Raw genomic sequence first — 15704 nt, forward strand, 5'->3', positions numbered from 1 at the left:
GCACTTCTTGATAGGGTGTTTCTAGGCAGTGGCCGAGTCGGCGGGGAATATACAGAGCCAGATGCCATTGTGTATCCTGGTGTGGCAGTACTGAACAGTGGCGTCGTCCCTGTTCCTGTTTTGAATAGGAAATGCCTGAAAAAATGAAGAATATCACTGTAAGATACATGGTAGACACAGGTTGCTGAGATATCTGTATCTTTATCTATAGACATATATAGATACAAAAGATATGCTATATCAACATCTATAGATGATATATCTCTATATATGAGAAGCTATGTTTATATAGATATATCCATCTATAGAGATATATATGTATAAAAACAAAAAGTGGCAAAATATCAATCTAAAAATATGGGGATGTTTAGGTATAGATCTATCTAAATACATAGATCACCTCTTCTTTTTTAAAAGCAGTAAGTATTAAATGAAAGTATATGAAGTCAGTAAGTATTAAAAATAAAGCAATACCCATCTCTTGGATATATCCCCTTCTCTACACTCACAGAGTTATCTCTCTGGTTCTGACCCTCACCATGTCATGCCTAGAGAATGAGGTGATCTGCCAGGTGATCTGCCCCTTTCACGTCTTTCCCCATTCCATTCCAATGCCAAAGTGAGCTTCTTAAAAGTGTAGATCTGACTATTTTATTCACCTCTACTTAATAAATAAAATAAAAATCTTGTGACTTCTTATTAGGATCCAGGATGAAGTATGCTCTGAGGAATTTGAAAGTCCTTCCCAACTGCCCAACCTATTTCCTCCCTCTTCTTTTATCCTCTTCTGTACACTTTTTCACTCTAAGAACTTACAGGAAAGGAATGTTTTTCCTTTTCATTTCTCCTTCCTATGCCCTCTCTGGTTTTCATGAAGCCTTAAGTAAAATCTCATCTTCAGGTGAGAGGTCTTAGCTGCTTCCTCCTTTCACTCCTGGCCTTCCCTAAGATTGTTCACCATTTGTACAGTATGGATGCATATGCACATATCTAATATGGATCTGCATTTGCACATGTTTCTTTATATGGTATCTGACTAATCAGAATGCACAAACATGTGGATCATGTGGATGTGCATTTCTGTCTATCCAATAGGGACATATATACATGGATCTGTACAGTGCATAGCTCATATATATATATATATATATATATATATATATGTATTTATGTATATATATGCAGATGCAAGTGTGAGCATATGCCTATATATCTACATAGTGTATCTAATATATAAGTATATGTGAGCATGTTTATGTACATGTTCTTCCATAGTTTGGAATGGTCTCCCCCAGTATAAAATTTGTATTTCACTTTGTATCCCTCATCCTCTGGTAGCCAGGCAGTAAATTTTTTTCTTTTTGAAAGGCAGTGGGGTTAAATGACTTGCTCAAGGACACAAAGCTAGGCAATTATTATGGATTTTTTGTTTTGTTTTTGGTTTTTTTTTAGGTTTTTTGCAAGGCAAATGGGGTTAAGTGGGTTGCCTAAGGCCACACAGCTAGGTAATTATTAAGTGTCTGAGGCTGGATTTGAACCCAGGTACTCCTGACTCCAGGGCCGGTGCTTTATCCACTGCACCACCTAGCCATCCCAATTATTACATTTTTGAGGCTGGATTTGAACTCAGGTCCTCCTGACTCCAGGGCCAATGCTCTATCTGCTGCGCTACCTATTTGCCTCTATAGTAAACTCTTTTTTAAAGGTTTTTTAAATTTTTTTTGCAAGTTAGTGGGGTTAAGGTAAATTCTTTTTTTTTTAGGTTTTTTTGGCAAGGCAAATGGGGTTAAGTGGCTTGCCCAAGGCCACGCAGCTAGGTAATTATTAAGTGTCTGAGACCGGATTTGAACCCAGGTACTCCTGACTCCAGGACCGGTGCTTTATCCACTACGCCACCTAGCTGCCCCTGTAAATTCTTAATAAATGCTTTTTACTTATTTGCCTTTCTTCCTCCCTCTTTCTTCTTCTCTTTCTGGTTAACAGACTCAATGTCAAATTCTTCTTTATGTATTTTGTTGCGACTTGGATATCATGCTGTGTTCTCAAAGGCTATGCTAGGAGAGCAGAAGCAGGGCTAGGTCCTATTAGACTAGCAAGGCTCCCAATGTAGGCTTGGTAACAGGTCATGACCAGATGACACCTGCAGAAGCTTGTCCTCAAAAGATGCTCTCTTCACCAAGGCAGGTCATGAAGACTGTCTAATAATATGTGGGATGCCATCTGTAACAATGCAAAGAGTATCCACACAAAATGAGATCAAGCATCCTTGAACATAAAGCTCCACAGTGGTAGAAAGAGTCGTGCAAACATAGATTACCTAAACTAGACATTGGACAGCTCCTAAGATGGGCTATAGAGATGTGAATTAATTATAGCCCAAACTGGGTCGATTCAGAACAGACTAAACTACTAGAGTGTTATTTAGTCCATCAACATGAACTTAGAGAAAGTTGTGAGCTATGGGACTCTAAATTTGACCACTTTCAAAATCAGTGACTTTGATGAAGGAGCAGATAAAATGTTATCAGATTTACAGATGGCACAAAAACTGCGAAGGACAGTTAATACAATGTCTGACAGGGTTGGAAACCAAAAAATTCTCAATAGTCTGGAAATATGAAAATAATATGATGAACTTTAAGAAGGATAAATATAAAGAGCTTTTAAGGAGATTAAAAAAAATCAAGATCATAATTACAGGAAAGGGTGAGACATGACTAGACAACAGTTCCTGTGGGGAAAATATCTGAGCAATTTAGAGGACTTAATCTGTCTCAAAAACTGTATATGTAGTAGCCAAAGAACTAGTGAGATTTTAAATAGGATTAACTGTAGTATAGTTCTAGAATGGATGAGGTGGTAGTCACACTACATAGGAAGAAGGATTAGTTTCAATTCTGGCCATCACATATTAAGAAGGTCACTAAAAACTGGAATGGAGTCATAAATGATGGTGATGGGACTTGGGACTATGCCATACAAAGATCAATTAATAGAAGTATAAATGCATATTCAAGAGAAGGGAAGACTTTAAAAAGCAGCTTTCCTTATTGGTCTGTGAGGCTTTTATATGGAGGAGCCATTACAATTGTAATATGGCCAAACAGTTCATAACTAGGAACAAATGGGGTGAAATTACAGGGAGGCATATTTCAGTTGCTCATGAAAAAAAATTAATAATTAGAGCTGTCCCAAAACAGAAGGATATAGTCTTGAAGGTGTGAGTTGCTTATCACTGAAGGTTTTCAAGAGTTATACCCATCAACTGGGAAATGACTAAAGAAATTGTGGTGTATTGAAGTGACAGAAAATTACTATGCAATAAGAAATGATGAGCTCAATGATCTTAGAAGGGCATAAAGACTTGCACAAAATGATGACGAAAAGTGAACACAACTAGGAAAACAGTTTATACAGTAACAACAATATTGTTTTAAGAAGGACTTTGAGCAACTAAGTCATTTTGACTATTATAAATACATAAAAAATAAAGGACACATGAAGAAAGACATTATCTGCATTCAGAGAAAGAATTGATAGAAAAGCATGTATTGAATAATTTTACATATTTATTTATTTATTTGTGTCTAATGGTAGGCATCTCTAGGGTGCAGGGGGGAGAAGGGAGGAAAAATTACACAAATAACTGCTCATATTTGAAGTGAATAGCAAATTGTATATGTTAGATTTGCAGTTTCATGTGCAATCATCTTTTTTCATTGTACTATTACAGAAATGTTTGTTTTGTTCAGTGAATTGAAAATAAAATAAATTTAAAAAGAAGTAGAACTAGATGCCACCATTTTAGCAATGTTGCAGAGTGGTTTCTAGCTCAGTGAGAGGTTATACTAGATAACCTCTGAAGTCCTTTCTAGCTCTGAGATGGAATGGTTCTTCTAACCCTGGAAGTGTGAAACTTATTCCATTCAGAGAGTTCTTGGAATTCTTTATGAAAACCTTTCAAAGATCAGTTATGAGTCACACAACCTTAAACTGGGAATAGGGCCATTTAGGCATTGAGTATACCTTCCTAAGCTTAAACATGAATCTTCCTTACAAAATCCTGAATAAATGGTCACCCAGTCTCTTTTTAAACCCTTCTAGGCTCAGGTTTCACTTTCAATTCAATCACCAAATGGCTCTAACTAATAGTAAGTGCATACTGTTGTTTAGTTGTGTCTGATTCTTTGTAAACCCAGGACCATACTATTCAGAGGATTTTCTTGGTGAAGATTCTAGAGTGGTTTTTATTGCCTTCTCAGTAGGCTCCTAAACAAAGGTTAAGTGACTTGTCCAGAGTCCTTCACCTAGTAAGTGTCTTAGGTCAAATTTGAATTCAAGTGTTCCTGATTCCAGGCCCAGTGCTCTCTCCACTGTGCAAATTAGCAGCCTCCCAGTATTTAGATGATCAAAAATCTGGTGTGCATTAACATAGCACTATCCACCCCAAGGAAACTAATAGCATTCCTTTATGGTTACACCTAGCATTTAACAATCAGAAACACAGGCTTAGGAAGTCAACCTAATTATCTGCATGTACATTATCTATTCTGTCAATTATCTGAGGTAAAATCTTAATCACTGAGAGGCTTTTCTCCATTCAAAGTTCTGTTCAAAAGTAGTGTCAGACATAAGCAAAGCCAGTTTTATGTCCATAGGGACTGAAAATTCATTTTACTTGTAATCTAAACAAAGTATAATCAGGAAGGTAAATTTGTTTGAGAAAAAAACACAAAACACATTCCACATTATACAAGTCAATTAACCAGTTTAGCAGTGGCAACAAATGTCAATTTACTCTGGCTTTTTACACATAGCTAGGTATACTAGGTAGAGCTGAGTACTAGTTCAGGTTTTAAAATTTGGAAATCAGTCTAACTAATTGCTTTTCCACAAGCACAACATTTCTGCTATGATAATAATGTCAGGGAAATACTTCAAGCATGGCACCTTGGCAATTATCTTGAAAAGCCAGGTATGATAATCTACTATTTTTAAACAAGGTTCCTTGACTTTGTTTCTAATTTATTTTAAATATAAATTTGGAGAAATGATCTATTGCTCTATGTTTTCATGGAAAGAGCAGAATTTATAACAACTTTTGGTCATAGATTTTGTGAATCAGATGCACAAGATTTTTTTCATCTCCAAATACCTGTCCACATTAATAATTTATTAGGTCTAAGTCTATAAAAACCAAATAAAACCAGGCTAGATTTCAAATAAATCTGGACATAGAAGGGCTGGTTATGATTTTACAAGTTGGTAAAAATTACAAAATTTTTATATGCAAGCTCATACATCTAAACACTAACCCTGGTTCTATGCCTGGAAGTGTGAAACTTATTCCTGTTCAGAATGTTCTTGGAATTCTTTATGCAAACCCTTCAAAGATCATTTTACAAGTCATACAACATGAAACTGAGATGGATTCATTTAATCACTGGGTATTTTCCCATCTTATACATGAATCTTCCTTACAAAATCCTGAATAAACGAATTCCTCTGTGAGAGATCATGCCTCAAAGGATTAAAATATGTCAATGTGTATATAAATATATAAACAAATATTCACTTTCATTTAGGTAGCAGACAGTCTTTGATTCAAAATAAATGGATGTCTATTTCCAATGGACAAGAATGTCCCTCCTCCTAAAAAATGCAAGAAATAGAGGAATGACGGATAAGGACTATGATTAAAATATATCTTTTCCTCTGCAGGTGAGTTTTCTACACAGGAAAATTATTTTTTTCTACTAACTCTCTGTAAAACACTCTTCCCCACCATTGTACCCTACTTTCCATTTTATGGTGTATATCACATTATGGAGCTTTGGGAATATATATGTAGCTTATGAGAATTCTGTAAATATATTATACATATATATGCATGTGTCTATCTGTATCTATGCACATATATATAGATATACACACATATATACTATATTTATGCATATCATATATATGTATATGATATGCATATATATGTATCTGTCTAGATACATCCAAAAATGTATGACTATGACCTGGGAGCCAGATGGCACTTCTCTGAATACTGGCAGACATTGATTTTCTTTACTTTTTAGACTATATTTGGGAATCAAAAAAAAAATCGACCCTATGTGAAAAATTCCCCATTGTATTCAGCCATAAAAGGAGCAGCCTTGTTTTAACACCAGGCACACCTGAACGGGCTGGTTGCTGTTCTGATGTTTCTAATGATGCCCAGGGTGATGCCTGCCTACAGTTGCTCGGCTATTTGTGCCACCGTCTTCACTCTGGTGATGAACTAGAGAGGCACACTTGAAGAGAGACTATCAGAGACTGAGATGAGGAAAATCAATTTCAAAGCCCCAAAGCCAGCTGGTGCCGAAGGTCAGTGAACACTAACAGTTGCTCTGTGGTACTGGCATCTCGAGGGGCTTCTACAGAACAACAGCCGCCACCGCCAGACGACAGCTTTGGAACCGGGCGGCATCATTAACTTGCAATGCTATGCAGCAACCAAAAACAAAAAAACCAGTTGGATTACTTTGTATTAGGCACAATTAATAGTTGCTTTTATAAAAAACAACAACAACAACATCAACTGAAAAGACTGGAGATTTGGCTGATCTGCTTCCAAACCTCCCTTGTGATCCACAATTTTCACCCTCTGTTCTAGCTCATATTTCTAACTGGCTTCCTGATATTTCCTTCTGGAGGTCATGTCACAAATTCAAAATGAGGAGGACAAAGACTGAATCCCCCTCATCTTTCTTCCTGTCCCCATTCCCTCCCTTCTTGGTCACTGGAGTAATTCTATTATCCTCTCCAACTGACAGACTTGGTATAATTTTCAATTACTCCTCTTTGTCCCCTTGCTTCCAGGCTGTCACTGAATTCCTTTCCTTCTCAGTAGGTCTGATAATGCTTTTTATTCCCCCTTCTCCCTTTGGACTGGGCTACAACTTAAATGCTAATTCTGGTCACTTTCCACTCAGAATCCTACCACAGCATCCCCTCTGGAAGCACAAGGCAGAGGAGTGTTCAGGAGTTGGGGTCCAGGACTGGGAAGTATGTCCTCAGAATCCCAGCCTCTTAGTAGTAGAGTAACTGAGTAGTTTATCTGAATCTCAGTGTTTGTGGCTCTCAAATGTGTATAATCCTTGTCCTACCGCCCTCAGGGTTTGTTTTGAAGACAGTGCTTTCCAATATATGAAAAATATATGCAAAATTTACATACATAAATTCACCCTCCTTTTACTCTTCATTTTATAACATTTTCTTTATTCAGGAAATTTCTCTCCCATCCCCCAAGGATTAATTACACTAGTTAAACCTTTATCTCCCTCTTTTTAATCCTATTATCTATGGTAGAGTGGGAAAAAAGCAATGGTTGCTAAGTTCTTTCTTATATGTATGAGGATCTGAGATAAAAATCTCACCTCTGACACTTGTTTCTTTAAACAAGTCACCTGACCTTTCACTGGGCCTTAGTTTCTTCCTCAGTAAAATTAGATGGTGGGATTAGGTGGCCTCTGAATTCTTTTCCAGTACTAGATATAAGATCCTTTATTCTGTTAAATTCATCTCCCACAAAACTCATTATTTACTACTTTCAACAATAAAGAAACCACATTTTAAAAAAAAGTAATTGATGAGTTTATTATTGTGCTGAGTCTATGTTTATCAATTGATTTTATTCCTTAAATACACCATCAAACATATAAAATAAAACAGCTATTATAACAATTAAATTTAAGGGTAACACTCAATTACTTGAAAATAATGAGTCAGTGTGTATGGTAGAAAGTACATAGGATTCAGAGTTAAGATGTCTGTGTTCACTGGCTTTGACCTTTCCTAACTGTGCGTCCTGGAGCAGATCATTTAACTAATTTGTGTCTCAATTTCCTCAACTATTAAATGAGAATAAAAACCCCAAATGTAACACATGGCCTATGGTCTCCCCAAAGACTCTGGATTAACATGTACTGGGTCTATATTGTGGTCATTTTCTTTGTTTTTTGGCTAACTGCATCAACTGTATTTGCTCTAGGGAAATCTCCATGGGATTGTCACTGGAGAGACTGCTTGGTTGAGAGTCAACATACTCTGGGGAATCACTGAATAAATAATGCTCTTCCCATCTGACATTTCACTGTCCAAGGAACTTTGCTCTCTCAGGAGCCAGGTGGGTATCCTTTTATTTCTCTAGAAGTACACTATATCTGAAAATCTCCTTTCTACTGAAAATCTAACCTTCAATTCCCAAACTTGGAGATTCTTAAATTTGGGTTAACCCAATGCTCCCAAAGCTGGTCCTGCCCAGGAATTTCCTTTCTCCAAAGGCCACATGCTGCCTAGTAAATTAAAACTTCCTCCATTCACACTGGACTTTGGAGTTCAGGAACATTACCCATGAGTTATCCTCTAGGACCCCAAGCACATGGCTGGCCGCTCTCACGTGTGTCTGTTGCAAATCACTATCCATTGGTCTCCCCCCCCCCCCCCCCCATTCAGTTGTACTCTGGGAAAGACTAAGGAGTCTTGACAAGTAAGAGAGAGTGAAATGGGCCAAAATATTCTCATAGACTTTTTTATACACTATGGGAAGAGCAGCTGCTCCAGAGGAGATCATCCTTCCCAAATTACAAACCTTTGTTTCCAGTATCCCAGCAATAAAGTAAGGATAGGCATGCTCCCATTCCATGGGGAAGCATCCCTCAGATGTTTTCGAATGGAAAACTAGGTCTGGCAAGCTTACCAGTCACTGAGAGACCAAGGGGCTTCTCTGAAATCCCTCTCCTCTTATTCATATCTCATGATTTTTAATTTTTTTTATTTTTCACAAATTTGTTCAGATAGATCAAGCAGAGAAAACTCAATATGAGTAATATTGCAAAACCATTTATCCATCCTCTTCCAAACTAATCCATAATTAAACATATGTTCTGGAAATTTTTAACACTTAAACTGATAATCTGATAGAGAAACTGATACTTCACGGGGCTGTTAAAAAAAAGCACTCTGCAAATCTAAAAGGTTATAAAAGTGTGAGATTATTATGACCAATTAATATTACAAACATTTTGAAGGCTCATCTGGAGGAGTTTGAGCTTGAAAGATCCCCTCAAATGAGAGACCTCCATAAAGTCTCTGGCTGAGATGAGACAGACAAAACAGAGGACTGGCCTTTATATTTGTCTCTGGCCCCTCATTGCAACGCATAAAGCCCACCTACGGAGGCTAGGAAGTGAGGAGACACCTAACAAGAGGGTCATAAAAAAGATTCCTAAGTAGAATATTTTGGGGGGTATGGAAGTCTTCCTTAAACAGCTGGAATGTGTGTTTGCTTGTTCTATTGAGGGTCTTCTCACTTGACTGCTACAAGGGACTCTGGGTGAGGAGTTTCTCCTGGAGCTTCCTGGAAGCTTCTCTGAAACTCACAGCTTTGGAATGGTCTGAGGTTTTAAGATACTTGTGACTTACCCAGGATCCCACCATCACTGTGCAAAAGGTACAACTTGAACTCAGGTCTCCTGATGATATTCCCTTTCCCTCAATCGGAATGAGAATCCCTTGACAGTAGGGATGGTCTTAAATATCTATTTGTATCACTAGTGCCTAGTGCAGTGCTGGGCCCATAGTAAATGCTTAAAAAATACATCATTTATTCATTCATTCATTCCTGATTCTATTCATTATGAGATAATGCCTCTCTGGAGAGCAGGTTATGGTGACCAAAATGGAAACTCTTTTGTTTCCTGGAAAATATATAGTAATCTTTTTCAAACACTTAAGGAAGGTTTTCTTCAAAAAAAAAAGGGAGAAAAATAGTCATAAAAAGAACCATGCTCCTAAGTGGTGAATAAACTTTTGATCTCAATTTGACAATTGTGTATTTTTATGTATAACCATTTTAGTTTTCTTCTAACTTTTATTCAGGGCCAAGCATGTCCTTAGGAGGCAATGGGCAAAACAAATGATTACAATTTTAAAAAGATGAGATAATATTTGGCTTTTGTCCCCCATAGAATTATTGAAACTTAACAATAGTAGTCAGTTGTACTAGGCCTAGAGAGATGATTGCACTGTTTCCATTGTCTGATAGAACTTGTTGGGACATACTTTTGTAAGAAATTACTTCTGTAAGTGCTTTTCTAATTGATCCATTCTGCTGAAGAAACATTTGCTCCTGTTCTCCTCCTCCAAATTGAGGATTCATGTATTGGAGGCTGTTTTTAGTTTCTTCTCTTTTTTCCCCAATGTTTGCCCAACAGGTAATCTACTACATGAAACATATACAAGGGTTGTCTCTAAGCAACAGCATCATACTTTTTCTGGAATGTAAGATGTTTCTGAGGAAAATATCAGTTGAGCCTGCTTAGATGCTCTGATTTGAAAGATGATTTACCAATATATTGAAATAAATGCTTTTTGGTTGAATTTATAACATACATAGCTACATACTAAGATTCTTAAGATTTGGAGATATTTTCAAGCTTCCTTTTTCTTCTAAGATTACAGGAACATAGACTTAGAGATGGAAGAGGCCTGAGCCATCAGGTTCTAACCCTTTTCTTTGAAGATGAAAAAAGTGAGGCAGAGAGGGGTTAAGTGACTTCCCAATGGTTACAGAAATAGTAAGTGCCTGAGCAGGGATACAAACCCAGTTCTTCCTGACTCCAATATCAGCATTTCATACTGCTTCTTAGACATACCTACTGATTTTTAAAAGACTTATTAAAGTTCTAATAAAATTTCTTTGATGTCAATTGACTCTTCCAAAATGATGCTTTCTGATCTAATAACATATCCCCACATTTGTGGATAAAATTCCTTTTTTGGATGAATTAGCATTAGAACTAACTACTATGGAGAAAATAACTAATATCTGATAGAGTCAGAACAAAAGAAGGTTTTGTGCACATGCCATTTAAGATGGATGGAAAAAAGGAAGGATGGAGAAAAGAAAGAAGAGGAAGGGAGGGAAAGAATGATAGAATTTATTAGGTACAAATGCTTTGGATTAAACACTGTCCAAAGCAGAGACTACAATTACAAGTAAGCAAGACAATCCATGCCCTCAAGAAGTTTCCATTCTAATGAAGCTGATTATACATGAAGGGAATTAAAAAGCATCCAGACATTTTGTAACTTTATCCTTTGATGAACAGTTTGGATGAATACTGTCTAGTTGGAAACAGCACAACGTTTCAATATATCCTCAAGATAAGTGATTCTGCCCCAAAGCAGATATTAATCATTATGAAGATAGCTTGGATAATATTTAGAATCTATTCTGTTTAGCATCTTTTATTCAGTCACAAATTTTGATTCACTTTATTATTATCTATATATATATATATATATATAAATATATTTAGAACAGAATTAAAGTTGGGGGAAAAATCATTATTTCTAACTAATTAGGAGGCATTTTTGATGTTGATTTTAATTAAACAGATACTTTATGGCAGTCATTTAAGATTATATTGAAGAAAGCAGTCTCACAGAAGAATTACCTGGTTTTTTCCAAGGCTGGGTTTCCTGGTGTTCTTGCCTTCTGGCTACCTGCTTCTCATCAGAGATATTCACAGAGATCTAATATAATTACTGTAGGTACTGGGTTTAAAAGACTGTATTTGGAGGGAGACCCAGTTGATGCTGGCCCTCAAAGGCTCGGCAAGCCTCCAGAACTCTGACTGCAGAGACTGCTCTGATTTTTCAGAGAGAAGCCCACCCACACTAGTAGCTGCATAAACCTGCAGAAGGCATTATGCAGTCACTTATTACACTGTCTTCTGTGTACAATTAGTCCAATGAGACTCTCACAGAATCCCAGGTCTCAAAAGGCTGTTTCCACGGGGGGGATACAGTTTAGGCCTAGCCAGATATAAAACACAGTCTTCCTCTCCTTCCTTTACAATTTCCCTTCTAGGCTGTATAATCACACATCTGATATACACCACCTAAAAACTATCCATGCAAAGCCTAACTCTGTCTTACTTTCATATCAGGTGGTGAATGATCAATCACCAATATTCAGTTTGGGGGAGAAAGGACTTTGTATATTCCAAATTTCAAAGTCAAAAAACAAAATCCCCCCCTCCCTTTTATTTCTTTTAATCTTATTCTGTCCTTTGGTTGTTTTGTTTTCTGACCTGCCATTATCTCAGTTACATCCCTTCCAGCCACTTAATTTCCTTCCCACTATTTTCTGACCTCTAGACTACTTAATCTCATACTGAGATCCTCCTTTGTTTTTCTTGGAATCTCCAAAGTAGGCACTAGGTTTGCTTTCAAATAAATGTTTATGATGAATCACTGAACTAGATCTTAGTGAATTGTCCATAATGAGAATTATAAGAAATGGCAATTCTTTTGTAGGGCTGCTTCCCCCTCCCAATTTTACTTTCTATAGGGGTCATATTCTTTTCTCTCCCCCACTCCATTTAGCTTCTCTCCTATGTTAATAGATCATCCAATAATACTGTTCCTTTTTCCACAATAATTTTTTGTTATTGTTATTGTTGCTCCCTGTTACTATTGTTTCTCCAGGTTCTCCTTAAGTGCTTATAATTGACTGAAATTTTTTGACTACTTTCTTTCCACAGATAATACTATTTCTTTATCCTTAATTTTTCTTATTAAGGTCATTTTCCTAGTTCTTTTTTCTTGGATGTATTCTTTCAATTTGCAAATCAAGAAGAATGATGAACAATTTTGTATACTTTTCCTTCCATAAACAGGGCTTCACTGTATCTTGAACATCTTTTCTAGCTTATCAAATATACCTTGGGAAACCACAAGATCCAGTACATGAAAGTTCAAATTTTATTTCTGTTACTACCTCCTGCTACTCTAAAAAACTTTAAGTTCCAAATACAGATGAAATCATAAGTCTGGACAAAAGAATACCATATTGATTCCTATAAATCCAAAACTTCCATTGTCATTTTTAAGAGAATAAAAAATATATTAAAATAAAAAAATAACTGTCCTTTCTCTTCTATTCCACGCCTTTCTTTTCCCTTAATTTTGTTTAGTTTTTGAAACATTTTCATATTCCAATATATTCCTCCTCTCTCTTCAGAACCTCATCTCTTATGCCTCTTCCCCCTCCTGAGAGCTTTCCCTTTTTAACAAAGAATAAAAATAAAAGTACTTCAAGAAAAATTAACCAATACATATAGTAAGTAAAATATCATATACATTCTACATCTATAATCTCCATCAAGAAGGGAAAGAAGTGACATTTGTAAACCTTTTTTTTTTAGGGCAAGTTTCTTCAGGTCATAATTATACAGTATTTACTTTCAATTTCCCATTTTGCCATTTCATCTTTGTATCCATTATGTGTCATTGTTTTTGTTTTGCTTATCTTACTTTGTATCAATTTATTTGTCTATGCCTTTCTATATTCTTATGTATCATTTCTTATGGTACAGCAATATCACATGGTGCTATAATTTACTTGGGGACTCTACTTTGCTTTTAGGTTTTTGCTACCAAAGTAAATCATTTGGTGTTTATGGGACCTTTCCTTTATCAGAGACCTTCTAAAGATATATGCCTAGCAGTGGGAATCTCTAGGTCAAAGGGTAGACACTTTCTTCCCATTACCTACCCTTATTTCAAATGAAAGTTGATAAAACTGGCAATCTTTGTAAAGAAGCTACAATTACCAAGTAACCCTCCTACCAGATAATACATACACATACAATGATACACACACACACACACACACACACACACACACACACACACACACAAAGTGGCAGGCCCAGATATCCAAGATCATTGTAAAAATACAATAAACTTATCTATTCGGAGGATGCAGAGGCAAAGGATCATAATTGTAGCAAACATCGCACACTGGAACATTGCGACTGCTGTTAAAGGTGAAGTGTTATTTTTCTCCCTACAGAAATTTTTCAAGAACATAAATCAGTTTCACAGCTGGCTTCACAGTTGGATGTAGAAAAGTCTGGAGAGGGGTACTTGACTGGGGAAAAGTCAATGAAGAGGGTTGGGAAACCTAGACTACTATATTTCACCATTGTTTACTGTCTTACTCTGAGTGAGTTGTGTTATTCTTTATGAAAGAGGGGTGGTACACAAGTGAGAATTAGAATCATTGGACTCAACCGTTGTTGAGGATTCCAATATCTGCAAAACTGCTTCAAGAAGAGATTGACAGCTACTTGTCATGGATACACACACATACACACACACACACACACAAAACATCTTATGTTTGAAGCTATTGTTCAATACAAAAAAGAGAAAAAATCCTAGTACTATGAGAAGAGTTTTACAAGTAATATCACATGTGATCCTCAGAACCCCATTATTATCTCTTTTTACAGTTGAGGAAACTAAGTCAGAGAAAGGATAAATGAATTGCCCACAGTCTTGCATCTGGTCTGAGGTCACATTTGAACTCTGGGCCCAGCTAGCTGCATAGGCAGACAAATAAAGTAAGCCAACCTAGGAAACCAAATATACATTGTCTTATATTTCTAAGGTAAATGGAAAAACAGCAAATTCCAGAAAAACTGAATGCTGATAATGATAATGACCAAGCTTGGCTTGAAGAGATGAGAAAATGTACTTCCTAAACTCTTTATAGAAGTTAATTGGAGTTTGAATCTGGCTCAAATACTAACTTGTGACCCTGGGAAAATCACTTAACCTGCCTGCCTCAGTTTCCTCAACTGCAAAATGAGCTGAAAAAGGAAAAGGCAAACCACACCAGCATCTTTGTAAAGAAAACCCCCAAAAGGGTCTGAAAGAGTTGCAGATGACTGAAAAATGACTGAAGGACATTATCTCCTTTCCCTCTTTACAGAGATTAGGAATGATGGGCTTGGACTGCAATGTTTTGTAGGCTTCAGAGATTATGTTGGTTAGTTATGTTTAACTACTTCCCATTCCCTTTCCCTTTTCTTTTTTATTCCCTGATATGAGGCATGCTTTTCTGAGTAGTGAATGCATAGATATTTAAATTAAAGTGACATAAAAATAAGAGATACCAATACACTAAAAAGATTTCATCCAGGTCTGATAGTCTCTGATTCTTAATGACTTTGAAATCCTGAGATAAAAGCACCTAATTATTATAATACTAAATAGGATAATATTTAAAAATTTCTTCTCAGGGGCAGCTAGGTAGAGCAGTGGATAGTGCACCAGCCCTGAAGTCAGGAGAACCTGAGTTCAAATCTGGCCTCAGCCACTTAATAATTACCTAGCTGTGACCTTGGGCAAGTCACTTAGCCCTATTGCCTTGCCAGAAACTAAAAAAAAATTTCTTTGCAAATCTTAAAGTTCTTCATAAAAAAGATGTATACCACTTTGTAAACAGATTCCTTTATGAGGTCAGATAGTATAATCATCACAGACCAACTCTAGATTCCCACCACTAAGACTCTAGGATTTCATATAGCTGCCAAGAACTACTGTAGATCGGGTTTCTAATGCTTGTCTATTTCCCCAGTCCCGTTTAAACAGAAAAATACCCAGGAGAAAATAAGGGAGACATCGAAGTTAACAAATATAGTATAGTGTGACTGAAATTTAAGACGACTGATCTCATAAGCCACATACAAAAATAAGTCTCCTTACTGAGTATAAATAGACCCATCTTACACACCTAGAGTCATTTCTTCTGACTGCTTTCATGGATAGATTTCCCCCCTCAGATTCAGATGATC

At 36.5% G+C, this 15704-nt stretch overlaps 1 protein-coding gene across 1 annotated transcript in view; it reads right to left on the reverse strand.

Annotated features, from left to right (window-relative positions):
* The window catches only part of TENM3 (teneurin transmembrane protein 3), a 3314517-nt gene that overhangs the window by 217268 nt on the left and 3081545 nt on the right, over window positions 1-15704 (reverse strand). Inside the window, exon 15 of the mRNA XM_074231559.1 lies at window positions 5-135. Coding sequence (XP_074087660.1) covers window positions 5-135 — 131 coding nt within the window. The remainder of the gene's footprint in view (window positions 1-4; window positions 136-15704) is intronic.

This window comes from Macrotis lagotis, chromosome 3, assembly GCF_037893015.1.
Source record: "Macrotis lagotis isolate mMagLag1 chromosome 3, bilby.v1.9.chrom.fasta, whole genome shotgun sequence".
In the NCBI taxonomy this organism is placed as follows: Eukaryota; Metazoa; Chordata; class Mammalia; order Peramelemorphia; family Peramelidae; genus Macrotis; species Macrotis lagotis.